The sequence below is a fragment of the Esox lucius genome, chromosome 14 (assembly GCF_011004845.1).
Source record: "Esox lucius isolate fEsoLuc1 chromosome 14, fEsoLuc1.pri, whole genome shotgun sequence".
In the NCBI taxonomy this organism is placed as follows: domain Eukaryota; kingdom Metazoa; phylum Chordata; class Actinopteri; order Esociformes; family Esocidae; genus Esox; species Esox lucius.
Window position 1 is genome coordinate 12,033,963 of NC_047582.1, and position 17,461 is coordinate 12,051,423.

The 17,461-nt window shown below is 40.8% G+C and overlaps 2 protein-coding genes across 9 annotated transcripts; one reads left to right on the forward strand and one right to left on the reverse strand.

The window, feature by feature from the left end:
- The first annotated feature begins 890 nt into the window (after positions 1-890).
- Positions 891-4,458, forward strand: LOC105027052 (phosphoglycerate mutase family member 5). Of its 2 annotated transcripts, XM_010898934.3 has the most exons (7): positions 891-978; positions 1,085-1,294; positions 1,494-1,678; positions 1,877-2,002; positions 2,110-2,195; positions 2,386-2,516; positions 4,047-4,458. In XM_010898934.3, coding segments are annotated over exons 1-7 (891 nt in total). In that variant the 5' UTR covers positions 891-976; the 3' UTR covers positions 4,198-4,458.
- A 1,184-nt stretch (positions 4,459-5,642) lies between these two features.
- LOC105027053 (ankyrin repeat and LEM domain-containing protein 2) lies at positions 5,643-16,014 on the reverse strand. 7 transcript variants are annotated; one of them, XM_010898940.2, is made up of 13 exons: positions 15,829-16,014; positions 14,228-14,595; positions 13,948-14,142; positions 13,232-13,425; positions 12,939-13,127; positions 12,680-12,802; positions 9,386-9,449; positions 9,114-9,295; positions 8,906-9,012; positions 8,611-8,795; positions 6,766-7,240; positions 6,412-6,543; positions 5,643-6,306 (listed from the first exon to the last, which is right to left on the reverse strand). In XM_010898940.2, the coding sequence occupies exons 2-13, from the start codon at positions 14,583-14,585 to the stop codon at positions 6,153-6,155; spliced, it is 2,358 nt and encodes a 785-aa protein (XP_010897242.2). In that variant the 5' UTR covers positions 14,586-14,595; positions 15,829-16,014; the 3' UTR covers positions 5,643-6,152. The 7 variants fall into 7 exon arrangements, with proteins under 7 accessions (XP_010897242.2, XP_010897239.2, XP_010897243.2 ...); XM_010898937.2 differs by having other exon boundaries at positions 14,228-14,599; XM_010898941.4 differs by lacking the exon at positions 15,829-16,014 and adding an exon at positions 15,727-15,811 and having other exon boundaries at positions 14,228-14,599.
- Between the last annotated feature and the right edge of the window lie 1,447 nt (positions 16,015-17,461).

The following is a 17,461-nucleotide window of genomic DNA, read 5'->3' on the forward strand; positions in this document are numbered from 1 at the left end:
TGGCAGGTATGGCAATAATATACATAACAATGTAAACTAGCAGCAATTTGTGAAAGAGCAGGATCGGGAGTATGAACAGTATGGTAGAAGTATTGAATATTATAGACACTTAGTACAGCAGTGATGATGAGTCATCCTTCATGACATTATGGCATAGCACTAGATACATTTCCACAAACGATACTGCCAAAAGAATGGCAAAAAGTACAACAAAGCTGTGTATATTAAGTGGTCCGTGATGACAGTAAAGCTCTGTGCAGATACTGCAAAGCAGAATCTATTATTACAGTTTATAAAAAAAAAACAAGCGCAACATAGCATACTTGTGTATATATATATTATTAGTAGTACTACTATTAGTAGGATATATATATATATATATATATATACATATATATATATATATATATATATATATATATATATATATATATATATATTATAGCCATATATATAGCCTATTAATAGTAGATGCATACAGTATGGTACTAATGTATTTTATGCTCCCCCTTAGTGCTCCTGTCCCCTCGTTTTCCATCTCCCTTCTCATATTCTGCTCGCAGGTGATCAGAGTCCTGACAGTCCAGTTAAAAGTTAAAAAGTTACAGTAATTATAATAAAAAAAAATAAGATAGCACAATCAATCAGCAATAACACTACAAAAATACACATCAATGATAATAACTATACAACTATACAACCGTAGTGCAATGTAAGAGTTCACCGGTATTTGGCGGGTGGGCGGGTGCCAATGTCAAGCCCTGGTTACTTGTGCCAAACGGAGATAAACTTCTATTGACATCTTGTGGTGGATATGAGTACTATCGATGTAGCGTTTAGTAATTGAGTCGTTCTGTCCTTTCTGAGGGTCCGTAGTTGCATCCTATTTTCCGCCATTTTCAGTGCATGCGTCAGACAGCAGATAGTTGTTGTTGTTCGTCCACATTGAAGCTTTCCTCAAGTGTATTTCCTCAAAATGTAAATGTAGCTAAAACAGCTTTATAGGTTTGTTACGGTAGTTAGTTGCTTCTGGATTTGTTGATATCGTTTTGATTCTACTTTTCCTGGTAACGATGTCTTTCAGGAAGGTAACAAAGCTGATGTGTGGGCTTGCCGGTGGATCCGCAGTACTTGTGGCACTGGCTGAATCGAAAGGATATTATTTTGAAAGAACGAAAAATGACGCAAATTTAAGAAAATGGAATGGACTAAGTGTTCTCCAAGCGGCAGTGCCTCAGACTTGGTCTCCAAGCCGAGACCACACCGTGACTGGCTGGGACAGTAACTGGGATAAGTAAGCTTAAATTAGCCTACACAGCATATTCATTTCTCGTCTCACGATTACAGATTCTAAGTAAAGTGGGATTGAACCTGTATAGAACTACAGAGTCAATGTCATAGATTACTTGCTAACGGTCATTATGGGAATCTGTATGTTCGTGTATTCATTGACCACTAATTCACTAATCTCTGCTTGCTCCTACATTTCTAAGGCGTGATCCTCTGACACTGACTAATGGGAAGAAAAAGATTAAGGAAAAAGAGATCTCAATTGAAGAACTGAACACAGAGGTGGAGAACAACAAACCTAAAGCCACTCGTCACATCTTCTTGATCCGCCACTCTCAGTACAATCTGAATGGTACTATGGACAAGGAGAGGATCCTAACCCCGCTAGGTATGTTTCAGTGTCTACCACTAGCAGCACCATAACACCAAGTAACAGTTTGGGTAATGTCTTTGGCAAATAAAGACTATTCTGATGTGCAGTGTTTATGAAGCACATTACTGAGAAAGCAACCATAGAAAAAGCTATAAACAAGAAGGCAAGTTTAATCCAATAAAGCACTGATTGATTGGTTGATTTGTTTACTAGGTCGGGAGCAAGCTGAATACACTGGTCAGCGACTAGCTGCGCTGGGGTTGAAGTATGATGTCATGGTTCACTCCACCATGACCCGTGCCACAGAGACCGCCAACATCATCAGCAAGCATCTCCCAGGTCCAACACAAAAGGACACACATCATTTAAAACTCAAAGTCATTCTTAGCCTCCAAACTGAACAGTGTCATTATCCAGGAATGTGTATGTGCTTCTCTCTGCATTAGATGTGGAAAAAGTTAGCTGTGACCTGCTTCGAGAAGGTTCTCCCATTGAGCCTGTTCCCTCGATCTCCTGGAAACCCGACTGTGTGGTGAGTGACTGCTACTATCCATCCTGTTGCTTGATGCAATTACCCACTTTCACTTTTCTTCTTGTGAGCTATTCACTAAACCAACCAAATTCATTTAGCTTGTGTTCCAAAGCAATCTGCGTTATGTGCTGTGTAAAATCTGACAGTTGCCATGTAAACGCTCCCCTTGTTCTACTGCTTTTCCCTCCAGTATCATGAGGATGGCGCTCGGATCGAGGCAGCTTTCAGGCGTTACATCCACCGGGCAGATGCCAAGCAGACAGAAGATAGCTACGAGATCATTGTGTGCCACGCAAACGTTATCCGCTACTTTGTGTGCAGGTTAGTGAATCACATCATCAACAACACCCAGGAATGTTGCCTTTTTCACAAGCTGAGCATGGCTCAGCCTATACCTAGTTAGAGAGATTCCTCAGGGGACATTCAGGGTTAATAGATTACAGGAAGCACAGTGCCTTGCAGAAGTATTCAAGTTCCGGACCAATTCTCGCATTCCAGAATTATAAATTCTATATTGAAATCTATGCGAAGTCTATTATTGTAAGGTGACATTGGTGTTATGTTGGGAAATATTTGTAAAATTAATAAAAACAGTGTTCTTGCATATGAATTTGACCTGTGCTGTGGAAGCTCCCAGTTTACATTACATTATATACATTACCTCACTATAACCCTCCACACTTTGATGCTGTCACATTCTCTGGATTAAAACAAAACCTTCTTGTAGGATAGTGGTCAGGGAAAATGAAGACCAAAGAGCTTTTGCAGAAGTTAGAGAAACTAATATAAATACATTGGAAATGGGTATAGTTCAGTGGCTGGGAGTGGTGCACCAATCAATAATATCAATAGTTATGCAAGAAGTAAACCATTACTCAAAAAGTAGCATCTGAAAGCATGTGTGACCCAGCTGCAATGTGGGAAAAGGTTTTGTGGTTAGATGAGACCTTGATAGAGCTTAATATTAAACCTCAAAGATCTATGTGTGTTGCAAACCTAACACAGCCCATGCCACAACATAAAACTGTCCCTATAGTAAAATATACTGGTGGCAGTATTGTGCTGTGGGAAGCTTCTCATCAGATGCAAAGAATGTGCAGGGGGGAATACATGGAAATACTGCCAGAAAACCTGCTTCAATCTGAAGAAAAGCTTGGGAGATTTCCTTTTCAGACGGAAAATGATTCCAAGCACAAGGACAAATTAACATTAGAGTGGTGAATTTCAGAACAAAAAGAAGAATTTCCTATAGTGACCTATTCAAAATCCTGAAGGCAATTCCATTGAAAATGTGTGGCTCTATTTGAAATATGCATTGTTTTACCATACTAAACAACCTGGGGGAATTCTGCCAAGAAGAATGGTACAATATCTTCTATTACAGTAAAAGGTGACTCTTCCAAATATGAATGTGTTGGGGTCAAATTGTTATGCAAGCAAAATGTTAATTTTTTCCCCAACCTGAAACCAATGTCACCATACAGTAATTGATTTTGACTGTCACTGTTTTCATATAAAATTAACAGAACCAAATTTAAATGTGCCAATTGCAATTTTGTAATCTAGAGCATTTCACTAGGCGCTGTATATACTAGTCAACGGTCTGTCGTAAATCTAGTCAAATTGTCTAATCCAAGGTCCAGGTTTTCTATGACCTTTCATAGTGACACGTCTTTAGGCATTATTGTGAGGTCAAATTATTAAATCAAGTCAATTATTATTTGTCTACGGTTGTTTTAATCTTTTTGATGTGTTTATCTTATGCACATTGACTGTGAGGAACTTGCTGTACAAATGAAATATAACTGATGTTAAATGTTCTTATTGAATGGTTTCTCTTGGTTGATCCAGGGCTCTGCAGTTTCCCCCAGAAGGTTGGCTGCGGCTGGGCCTGAATAACGGCAGCATCACCTGGCTCACCATAAGGCCCAGCGGCAGGGTGGGACTCAGGATGATGGGGGACTCAGGCTTTATGCCTCCAGACAAACTCACCCGTACCTGACTCTCTTTTCTGATACTCCACCACTACTGACTGACCCCATTTAACCAGACATCCTGAAGTTTTGCTGCCACATTGAAGCCATCATTTACCTTTTACATGATGGTTTTGCCCATGTTGGGAATCATTATTTTATTTTATATTCACAAAAAGAAAACATTTGGAATAATGTATCTTAGAAAGTGCCATTTCTTAGTAAATTATTTATTTGATAATGCTTTATTACATTTTATGAATAAACAGAAGAAATGTTCTCTAAATACATCCATAATAGTTTTTTCTTGTTTATGCTTGTTTATAGTTATACGTTAATACATAAACTGGGAGATTTTAAATTATTTCTGAATTTACATTAACAATATTACTTTGAAATGTCATATATAAAATCATCATTGCATATTTATGTATATGCACATTTAGCTTAATGCCAAACCACAAAGATCTAAGTGTGGTGCAAACTTATCAAAGTTCATGCCACAACATAAAACTGTCCCTATAGTGAAGTATGTTGGTGGCAGCATTGTGCTGTGGGATGCTTCTCATCAGCTGCGAAGAATGTGCAGGGCAGAATACATGGAAATATTGCCAGAGAACCTGCTTCAATCTAAAGGGGATAAATTAAGCTTGTGAAGAAATTCCTTTTTCAGCTGAAAAATGATCTCAAGCACAAGGACAAATTAACATGATTGGTTCAAAAACAAAAAGATTAATTTCCTATTGTGACCCATTCAAAATCCTGATGGCAATTCCATTGAAAATGTGTGGCTCTATTTGAAAGATGCGTTGTTTTACCATACTAAACAACCTGGGGGAACTTCGCCAAGAAGAATGGTACAATATCTTCTATTACAGTAAAAGGTGACTCTTCCAAATATGAATGTGTTGGGGTCAAATTGTTATGCAAGTAACATGTTACATTGTTTTCCAACCTGAAACCAATGTCACCATACAGTAATTGATTTTGACTGTCAGTGTTTTCATATAAAATTAACAGAACCAAATTTAAATGTGCCAATTGCAATTTTGTAATCTAGAGCATTTTACCAGGCACTGTATATACTAGTCTGTTGTAAATCTAGTCAAATTGTCTAATCCAAGGTTGGTCTTGGTTGATCCAGAGCTCTGCAGTTTCCCCCAGAAGGTTGGCTGCGGCTGGGCCTGAATAACAGCAGCATCACCTGGCTCACCATAAGGCCCAGCGGCAGGGTGGGACTCAGGATGATGGGGGACTCAGGCTTTATGCCTCCAGACAAACTCAACCATATCTGACTCTCTTTTCAGAAACTCCACCACTACTGACTGACCCCATTTAACCTGACCTCCTGAAGTTTTGCTGCCACATTTAAGCCATCATTTACCTTTTACGTGATGGTTTTGCACATGTTGGGCATCATTAATTTTATATTCACAAAAATAATGTCTTTTAAAAAGTGTCATTTCTTAGTAAATGATTTATTTGATAATGCTTTATTACATTTAATGAATAATCATGTAGAAACATTCTCTAAATACATCCTCAATCATTTTTCTTGTTTATACTTGTTTATAGTTACTCAAAACAATAGATAAACTGGGACTTTAAATTATTTCTGAAATTACATTAACAATACAAAAGTATTACTTGGAAATGTCCTCTATAAAATCATCATTGCATATTTATGTATATGCACATATTTCATGTGACTTTGGCACACAGAGGAGTGTGCACTTAGCTCATAGAGCAATTGGTAGCTGTGCTATCTACCAGAAGAGAACGCGTGCACTGAGGACATGCATAAGTGCTGTAGGCAGAGAGCATTTGTGCAAAGATCAGTTCAATAGTTACCTAAAAAGGTTAAGTGCGAGCACAGCCAAAAGAGTTGGACACTAGCACATGGATTCAATAACAACAGGTAAGCTTCTAGTGGTTCCCTGCTTGGGTTATACAGTTAGTTGTTGGACTATGGATCGGCTGCCTATCAATTTGGGGAGCGGAAGAGAGTCTGGTAGAGGATGTTCTCGGTGTAACAGCTCTGGACAGGAGTGTGGCATCCTGGGCTGTGAACGCTGAGCCTGCTGGGAGTACAGTTTGGTGTCCCGGTTGAGCTCTTCCTCCTGGTTGGGCTTGGCCAGCTGGAAATACACAAATATAGCAACATCAACCAAGTGTATAACTCCATTATCTTCAATACTCCATCTGTTGATACAACAAAGAAACAGAATAGAAACCTAGCACACCTTAACCTCTTTGAAGCAGGGTATGCCAGAATGGTCTTCCTCCACTTGGTAATGCAGGGGTGTGTCTCCGGGTCAATGTCCACATGATTAAGTGCAGCAAAGACTTCACTGTCCAATTTAGTCGGAGACTCCCTGCAAGATAGTCCCAGTCCAGTCAAAACACACTTGTGTTTTTTATCATATTGTTCAACAATAAAGTAATAGGGGGGGTGTTCTGTGTATTTTCTGTATATTAGCTGGCTAAAAGTACAGTTTACAAAAGACCTTCTTTAATCAGCAGCAGATTCAGCATGAGTGGCTTGCCTGATGGATTATGTTTTGACCTAATAAAAAAAAAAATCTTTAAATCCTTACCCATCCATAAACAGTCCCTGTTTTTGGCTCTGAGGGGTGTCAGTCATCAGAATTGTGTCTTTAGAGGTGTCTCCCTCTGTGGATTTGTAAGATGTGCTAGATGATCCTGAGCTTCTCCTCTCTCTTCTCCAGTCAGCCCCATCTATGGATCCACCGGGGCCCTCGGAGTCTGAGCCCTCATCTGCCGTCAGATACTCTTCTGAGCTGGAGCTGGAGAGCTCCTCCACCTGCCTCTTGCTGTGGCTCCACTCCCAGGTCCTCCAGAAACTACTGTTCCCCAGGCTCAGACAATCTTTCCTAGGTGAAGATGGATCCACACGACCCTCAACACTCTCCAAGTTCTTCTGGTATTCCGCGTGAACATGGCCGCCCTGTAGGTTTGCTTTTTCAAACTCTGACAGAAGGTTACATACAGGGGACTTGGACGTGTCATTCAGGATGTGGTTGGTCAGAATGTGGCTCTGGTTCTGCTCCTCTAGAATGACAAATAACACAATTAATTGTACAACCCTGTTTCTAAAACAGTTGAGACGCTGCGCAAATATAAATAAAAACAGAATGCAATGATGTGCAAAACATTTAAATCTTACATTCAACAGAAAATAGTACAGACAACATGTCAAATGTTGAAACTGAGACATTTTATTGTTTCTTGAAAAATATATGCCCACTTGTAATCTGACGCCAGCAACACATTTCAAAAAAGTTGGGACCGAGGCAACCACGGTAAAAGTAGTGTAATACTAAAAAACTAAACCTGGTGGAATATCACACAGTTAATTAGGTCAATTCACAACAGGTCGGTAACATGATTGGGTATTAAAAGATCATTCCAGACAGAATGGGTCTGTCAGAAGTGAGGATGTGGAGGGGTTCACCACTCTGTAAAAGACTGTGCAGGCAAATAGTGCAACTATTTAAGAATAGCGTTTGTGGATCTCAACATCTACAGTACATTAAATGATTCAGAGAATCCAGAGAAATCTCTGTTAGCAAGGGACAAAGCTGAAAACAAACATTGGATGTCCGTGATCTTCAGGCCCTCAGACGGCACTACTCAGGGCCCAAGCTCATTTAAGATGGACTGAGGAAAATGGTCCTTTGGTCTGACAAATCAAAATGTGAAATAATTTTTGGGAATCATAGACGCATCCTCCGGACTAAAGAGGAGAGGGACCATCCGGCTTGTTATCAGCGCACAGTTCAAAAGCCAGCATCTGTGATGGTATGGGGGTGTGAACACACCATTAATGCTGAACAATATATACAAATTTTGAAGCAACATGTGCTGCCATCCAGATGACGTCTTTTTCAGGGAAGGCCTTGCTTATATCAGCAAGACAAGGCCAAACCACATTCTGTACATATTACAACAGCATGGCTCCGTAGTAAAAGAGTCTGGGTGCTAAACTGGCCTGCCTGCAGTCCAGACCTGTCCCCTATTTAATATAATATGTGGCATTATGAAATAAAAAATACGACAAAGGAGACCGCGAACTGTTGAGTAGCTGCAATCCTATATTAAGCAGGAATGGGAAAACATTTCACTTTCAAAACTACAGCAATTGCTCTCCTAAGTTCCCAAACGCTTACAGTATTGTTGAAAGAGTTGATGCAACACAGTGGTAAACATGCCTCGGTCCCAACTTTTTTGAAACATGTTGTTGACATCAAATTCTAAATGTTCATGTATTTTTACAAAAACTCAGTTTCAACATTTGATATGTTGTCTTTGTACTATTTACGCAGCGTCCCAACGTTTTTAATGCATTCCCCACAATCATTTCAAGCCTTTAATGATAAAACATACAATCCGTAGGTCATAGGTTCTATGGAAGTTCTTACGTTTGGAGGGTTTGACTGTTTTAAATCCAACACTGGAGCCCTCTGACCTGCCACATTCCTTCTGATCCTTCCTATTCAGATAGTCCTCCAGCCTCCTCAGTCCGTCCTCTGTAGACAGGTCAATGAAGCTACCCAGGAAGTCCCAGTACTCCACCCAAGGATGCCCCCTATCATGTGCAATCTCCCTGTCGATGGACATCATTCAGGTCATATGCCACTGTAATACAATAGTTGCATTTGGCACCCAAAAGTTTGTTTGTTCCTGATAATATTTACTAGCCCACTGATCACTCACCTCCCCACACGCTCTGCACCCCTGTCAGGGTCGGATTTGAGAATACGATGGAAGTACTCTGCTCGATCCCTGGGTGGAGTTTTCCATAGTCTGTGGAACTCATGTGCCTGGAAGAAGCATTGTTACGGTCTTGTGACATTGAAAGACATAGAATTGGGGATCAATTGTAATACAAATGCTTTAAAGGTATTTAGGATTCAGGCACTACCTTAGAAGGACTAAGAGGGCCCACATATGCTCTCACAGTCATGATTGGGTCAATGGGACTCCCGACCGCTCCAGATCCCAGCAAATGAAAATCCGCTTCCAATGAGCTTGGGGACCATGGCAAGCCAATCACAGGCTGGAAGCTGTTGTCAGTATCCCTCAGTAATGGGACATAATATCGTTCTAAGTGAGAAAGGTTGAAAGTTAATAATGTATTAAGAGCTCATAGTGGCACACAAAAAAGGTCAGACATTGGCAACCATATAAACATACCTTCCAAATACTCCTTGATCTTCTTCTTTATGTCAGGGCTTTTGTTCTTTCTCTCACATATCACCTGTAAAGTGAATCATTACCTCTTTCAAGATGTGCCGTTTTTTACAAAAAAATTCAGGGGACAATAGACTTTTAATATTATACTATATGATACATACAGTGAGGAAAAAAAATATTTGATCCCCTGCTGATTTTGTAAGTTTGCCCACTGACAAAGAAATTATCAGTCTATAATTTTAATGGTAGGTTTATTTGAACAGTGAGAGACAGAATAACAACAAATAAATCTAGAAAAACGCATGTAAATTATATATTTTTAATTGATTTGCATTTTAATGAGTGAAATAAGTATTTGATCCCCTCTCAATCAAGCTGAGATTAGGAGCATACTCTTAAAGGTCATAAAATTTGAATATCATCAAAAAGTTGATTTATTTCAGTAATTCCATTCAAAAAGTGAAACTTGTATAATGTATACATTCATTCCACACAGACTGATATATTTCAAGTGTTTATTTCTTTTAATTGTGATGATTATAACTGACAACAAATGAAAACCCCAAATTCAGTATCTCAGAAAATTTGAATATTGTGAAAAGGTTCAATATTGAAGACACCTGGTGCCACACTCTAATCAGCTAATTAACCCAAAACACCTGCAAAGGCCTTTAAATGGTCTCTCAGTCTAGTTCTGTAGGCAACACAATCATGGGGAAGACTGCTTACTTGACAGCTGTCCTAAAGACGACCATTGACACCTTGCACAAGGAGGGCAAGACACAAAAGGTCATTGCTAAAGAGGCTGGCTGTTCATAGAGATCTGTGTCCAAGCACATTAATAGAGAGTCAAAGGGAAGGAAAAGATGTGGTAGAAAAAAGTGTATAAGCAATAGGGATAACCGCACCCTGGAGAAGATTGGGAAACAAAACCCATTCAAAAATGTGTGGGAGATTCACAAAGAGTGGACTGCAGCTGGACTCAGTGCTTCAAGAACCACCACGTACAGACGTATGCAAGACATGGGTTTCAGCTATCGCATTCCTTGTGTCAAGCCACTCTTGAACAAGACACAGCGTCAGAAGCGTCTCGCCTGGGCTAAAGACAAAAAGGACTGGACTGCTGCTGAGTTATGTTCTCTGATGAAAGTAAATTTTGCATTTCCTTTGGAAAACAAGGTCCCAGAGTCTGGAGGAAGAGAGGAGAGGCACAGAATCCATGTTGCTTGAAGTCCAGTGTAAAAGTTTCCACAGTCAGTGATGGTTTGGGGTGCCATGTCATCTGCTGGTGTTGGTCCACTGTGTTTTCTGAGGTCCAAGGTCAACGCAGCCGTCTACCAGGAAGTTTTAGAGCACTTCATGCTTCCTGCTGCTGACCAACTTTATGGAGATGCAGATTTCATTTTCCAACAGGACTTGGTACCTACACACAGTGCCAAAGCTACCAGTACCTGGTTTAAGGACCATGGTATCCCTGTTCTTAATTGGCCAGCAAACACGCCTGACCTTAACCCTATAGAAAATCTATGGGGTATTGTGAAGAGGAAGATGCAATACGCCAGACCCATCAATGCAGAAGAGCTGAAGGCCCCTATCAGAGCAACCTGGGCTCTCATAACACCTGAGCAGTGCCACAGACTGATCGACTCCATGCCACGCCGCATTGCTGCAGTAATTCAGGCAAAAGGAGCCCCAACTAAGTATTGAGTGCTGTACATGCTTATACTTTTCATGTTCATACTTTTCAGTTGGCCAACATTTCTAAAAATCCTTCTTTTGTATTGGTCTTAAGTAATATTCAAATCTTCGGAGATACTGATTTAGGGATTTTCATTAGTTGTCAGTTATAATCATCACAATTAAAAGAAATAAACATTTGAAATATATCAGGCTGTGTGTAATGAATGAATATAATATACAAGTTTCACTTTTTGAATGGAAATTTATTTTGAACTGAAATGGCCATGAAACTTTTTGATGATATTCTAATTTTAAGACCAGCACCTGTATTACCTGCATGAAAGACACCTGTCCACAGAAGCAATCAATCAATTAGATTCCAAACTCTCCACCATGGCCAAGACCAAAGAGCTGTCCAAGGATGTCAGGGACAAGATTGTAGACCTACACAAGGCTAGAATGGGCTAAAAGACCATCGCCAAGCAGCTTTGTGAGAAGGTGACAACAGTTGGTGGGATTACTCACAAATGGAAGAAACACAAAATAACTGTCAAACTCCCTCGGTCTGGGGCTCCATGCAAGATCTCACCTCATGGAGTTGCAATGATCATGAGAACGATGAGGAATCAGCCCAGAACTACACGGGAGGATCTTGTCAATGATCTCAAGGCAGCTGGGACCATAGTCACCAAGAAAACAACTGGTAACACACTACGCTGTGAATGACCGAAATCCTGCAGCGCCCGCAAGATCCCCCTGCTCAAGAAAGCACATGTACAGGCCCGTCTGAAGTTTGCCAATGAACATCTGAATGATTCAGAGGAGAACTGGATGAATGTGTTGTGGTCAGATGAGACCAAAATCGAGCTCTTTGGCATCAACTTAATTTGCCGTGTTTGGAGGAGGAGGAATGCTGCCTATGACCCCAAGAACACTATCCCTACCAGCAAACATGGAGGTGGAAACATTATGCTTTGGAGTTTTCTTTCTGCAAAGGGGACAGGACAACTTCACTGCATAAAAGGGACGATGGACAGGGCCATGTACTGTCAAATCTTGAGTGAGAATCTCCTTCCCTCAGCCAGGCCATTAAAAATGGGTCATGGATGGGTATTTCATAATGACAGTGACCCAAAACACACGGCCAAGGCAACAAAGGAGCGGCTCAAGAAGAAGCACATTAAGGTCCTGGAGTGGCCTAGCCAGTCTCCATATCTAAATCCCATCGAAAATCTGTGGAGGGAACTGACGGTTCGAGTTGACAAACGTCAGCCTCGAAACCTTAAACCATAAAAATCAGCAGGGGATCAAATAATGTTTTCCCTCACTTTAGATCACAAACCCCTGAGATGCCTTATTGCTCTTATGAACTAGTTATCAATGCAATTAGAGCAGTAAAAAGGGAAGACACCCGTGGTTAACAGCCGGCTATCAGCCAATCAGCATTCAGCATTTAAACCACCCAGCTTATAAGAGGGCTTTCAGACGATATACCACAGCGATCAGAAGGGCTTTTAGCCAATCACCATTCACGGTTCAAACAAACTGGATTATACACAAGTGTAAGAGTGCAAACAAAGTGGTTTTGTATTTCATAGCTGTAATGTGACTTACACTAGAAGGCTTCTGGTTGTACTTGTTCTGTCTGTGTTTGTCAGTGGCAGGATGGGAACACAGGACATTGACCACGTCTGGATGCCCAAACTTACAGGCAAAGTGAAGAGGCGTTTCATTGCTCTGCGGGGGCACATTCAGTATACCTCAGGAAGACATCAACAACAGACTAACTCTCGACAGACCTGAATGTATGTAGGATTTATGCTAGCTACCAACTGCTGGTGCTTAAACAGTTAGCGTTCTCATAGGTTCTCACTGCTTTGTCAGGTGTGTTGAGGTACAGGTCAACGAGGTAGCGGATTCGTTGGCGTAGCATGGTCTCCTGATCCTCAGGGTACATGAGTCGCATGAAGTCCGGGCTTTCCAAAGTGTCCAGGAGGAGCTGCACCATCCCAGGCTGGTTCTCTTTGGCTGCAACATGCAAGACGTTGTAATGGCAGCCTTCCTAAAAATGAGAAGACACAGAGTTATTCTTCCACATAACTGAATGTGAAACAAATCCCGCTTCTTTGATAGAGTTGGTAGAACCATGAATCGTATCCAACGTACGTGGACGATGGTGGGGTTGTCTCCAGACCCGATGAGGTAACGTGGGTTTGCCCAGACAAGCTTACTGAAGGCTTCCTTGTCTCCTTCTTCCACAGCCTTCCTCAGCTTGGCGGTCAGGTCCTGGGTGCGTGGGCTGCGGAACTCATTCGGCCTCTCCAGGTTCACAGGTGAATCCACGCCTGCAGTAGGACTGTCTGGGAGGACAAGAGCATTGTAAGAATGCTGGTCAGCATACACAAAGTAACTTTTTCTTGCTCATTGTACATGAGACAAAAGAGGTAAGTTGATCCATATTCTGCAGGTCTCCATTTAATAAATGACTCTATATTAGATAAAGCTTCACTATAAGGCCATTTCCTTTTTACTAGCAAACATATTTCTTCCAGTGATGAGTGTGCATCCTGACACCAAAAAGGTCTGAAGCAGGAAAATTAACATTGATGTTGGAAAATGTACAAAACATGAGTGACGACCATGAAAAATACAAAACTGATGGCTATAGCAGGTATATTATTCTTCTGGCACTGTAACTAATGTTTTACCTTGCCTCATTGGCTTTCTACCTAGCTAGTCAATCAATCCTGTTTGCTATCGACGATGACCACCTAATATAAGTTGCATGTGATCGTATTTACTGCTTGAGGTTTCTAATGGTGAATAACGCAACTTTTCATAATGGGGCTGGTAAATGGGCCTGTGAACCAGACACACCGTACCTGTATGGACTACTGGTTCCAGCATCCCCTGCGGCACAACTGGTGTAGGGCTGGCTGAAGCTGGGCTATGTTCACTGAAGCCTTTTGAGAATTTTTCGGCTTCCTCTCGTGTTGAGAATGCCTTAAACCTGGACCCATTCATTGTCATCATGGCTTTCAGAGCTTTCTTCCGGTCCACAAACACATGGACTTTGTCTAGTGGGGGGGGACATAATGATTTACACATTGATCTTAGGGAATCTCTATCATGAACTACTCTAAGTAGCGAAGCAGGGCTTACCGTCAGTAACCACCGGCTCCTCCCAATGAGGACATACACCATAGTAAACAAGAGGATCTTGAGGTTGATCCAGCTTCTCTGTCTCTTTGCCTCCCTCCTCTGACAATTTGAGATCCTGGCTGTGCTCTGCTTCTGCTCTATCTTTTAAGAGTCCATCATTCTCTACGTTGGAAGAACCGGCTCCACCAGACACCCCTTCATTCCCTCCTTGCTTCTCCAGGAGGGCTCTGGCCAGCTTCCTCTCAAAAATGGCTCGTGTAGTGGCAGTGAGTGGACCACATTTCAACCCGGCTCCAATTATCTCCTGCCGTAGCTGATCTGGACTCAGGGTTTGCAGCCTGCTCATGGCTTCCTCCATGTTGCTGTCTCTACCTAGGACAAATACATGTATGACAGCAAGAGAATAGTCACTTAACACACTCTCAAAAATATATTCAAATATCAGTAGTCAAATGACACACATTCATTATTCAGGGGGAAATGTGCAACAGAATACACTTACTTGTTCCTGAACAGTAGCACAGAAAATAAAAATGCACCCTCTGTAAGTGTTCAGATTATCATTAAACTTGTATTATGTATTAAGGGTACATTGTGACTGAATGACTGATCTACCAATTATAGTAGTTATTGCTCGCGATGCATAGTTATTTACAGATTAGTTGTTAGGCAGGCAATCGCCTAATCTTCCAAAACATGGCCATTATGTCATAGGCTACAGATAACATGCTATTGAACCACTCTTTTCAAATTCTCCTGAAAATCACAAGCTTATTTCCCACGGATAACCAGTAATGAAATGAAAATATATGCAGTCACTACTGCATAACAGATGCTTCTGACTCACTAAACTGCTTCCGATTTACTAAAATAAAAACAATTCTACCTATAGCCCTACACATGATCTAAAACAGTATTGTATCTATAGTGCTGTGGAACAACCGTATCGCTAAAATATAGCTCGAGCCTGTCTTCTGTAACGCCCGCAACGTCATCTGTTTACCTACCAGAGCGCGAGCTCATTGGTCGTTTCAACAAGACGATGTCCCGCCTTTTCCGATATTACTCAGTCTTAGATTTTTATGGACTTACGTCATTTTTGACAAATGGTTGGCTATTTTGAACGTCATGTGCAATTTAACATAACGTCGCAGCTCAATTGCATTTTATTCATACAATTAAATATGCATTATTAGGACTGCGACACGGCCCTATTCTCACAACAGCTGGTCGTTTGCCCCGGTTTGCCCCATCATTCATTGGTTACGATAAAGGTAAAGCTGCTAGTCTACAACACAGCTAACTTTAAACTAACCACACTAGGTATAATGATGACGGCAGCTAAGCTAGTATATTGGCTATAAAGCCCAATTCCATTATGTGCAAGACATTTCTGATACTTAAATAAATAGAATGAATACAATTTATAATAAGAAACATTGATATACCTTACAGTACTTCACAGACTCATTCAAGTAATGTTAAAATTATTTCCTGACCAGCCAGGATGTCCACATATCTTCAACCGGCGTGTACTCAAGAACATTCATGTTTTAAAAATGTCATTGTAGAGCAGTAGAAAAGTGAACCAGATAACTTACCGGATGTATAATTCTGAGGTATCAGGGAGTCATTGCCACTCCCTGCCCAGAGGCGCGAGCAGTTGAAGCCTACGGAACCGGGATAACATTCTGCCGATTATCTCATCGATGAAAAATCAAATCACTCTCCTAATCTCAGTTCTCTGGTACCGAATATGTTACGAACAAAAAATGGAGCTGTGAAGAAAATGTGCGGAACATTGGGTTATTGCCAGCTCAATGTAGCCAGCAGGTGGCAGTACATAATCAAATAATATCCTCTACAATAAAATAAAGTTTATACTAAATACGACGTACAATAAAATATTACCTATAGATACATATAGACATAGCATTTTTAAAATGTTTTAATTGATAAAAGTCTTCTCTCAGAAATATTCAGGCTATTATGAAACTTCAGCTCTCCACCTGAGACCAGGGAATATTGCCCTCCCCAAAGGTACTAAAATTAAACTAAGCCATGGTCTGAGGGATGAAGCCATTTGAAGATAATGCATCTCCCACCATTAGTCTCCTTGACATTGTTGAACCTCAGTCATAAAACTATTTCCTGACCCAGCTGAGCATCTCAATTTGTTCATTATAATTATAACGATATTGTTATAATTATAATGAAAGAGTTGAGATGCTCAGCTACACCCGACCCTGTTACAGATAGTGCTGTCGGGGTTACCCCTGACCCCTGCTGGAATTTAATTACCCGTGCACTCTTCCCCTCTCACCATGACAGAGCTGAGGGGAGCCAGTGGCATGGGGTGAGAGAGGAGACACTGCAGAGAAGTTCATCGGTTCATTCGCTTCTTTCTTTCCGCCTGCCAGGCACAGATGGTATTTTTTATTAGTGTCAGCGCCAGGTTTATTCCGCTCTGATGAGGACACTGTAGAGGGAGGGCCTGCCTGACATCCTCTTTGGTGAGAGACAACTAGCTGAAGTGGAAGAGTCAAGGGCAGCGGTTAAATGGCACGGCTGAGATAGGATGTAAGGAGTTGGCTGAGCACGGGGGGGCTCTGATTTTTACGATATCTGTCAGTGAATGACCCTGCGTCCAAACAAAACTGCAAGTTTATTTTATCATATTGATCATTCAAACCAAGCAGTTGTCTGCTATGTTTAATACAGTAAATATAAAACAATGTCTAACAAATGTTTTGAGCATTACCATTCTAACCAGAGTTGACAAAAACGCCAGATAATCAAATCCTAACACGTCCTGTGTAATATACTATTGGCTTTAACAACAACAGTTCTCCAATGTGAAAATCCAACATGTTACACAGTTATTATAGATTAACGTCAGGTTGTTATGTTTTTTATTGATGAATTTAAGATCAAAGATATCAGCCACAACCTTCAGGGTCAATGTCATCATGTGGATGGTTTTCAATTTCAATTACATTTTTCCAACATTCCCTAAAAGCATTTTGCAGATTGCAGACAGCTTTGGCATTTTGTTTTTGTTTGTTACATTTGGCAGGGAAAATGTATCCATATTTTCATCCCTGTTTCCCCTTGGTCCTGCTATTGTTTTTGATAAGCAGCTCTCTGGATTAAAAATAATCTCCATCTCTCTCCTTGTTGTTTCTCTTTCAGGGAGTTTCAAAAACTCAATATAATCTAGATGTTGATTTTCAC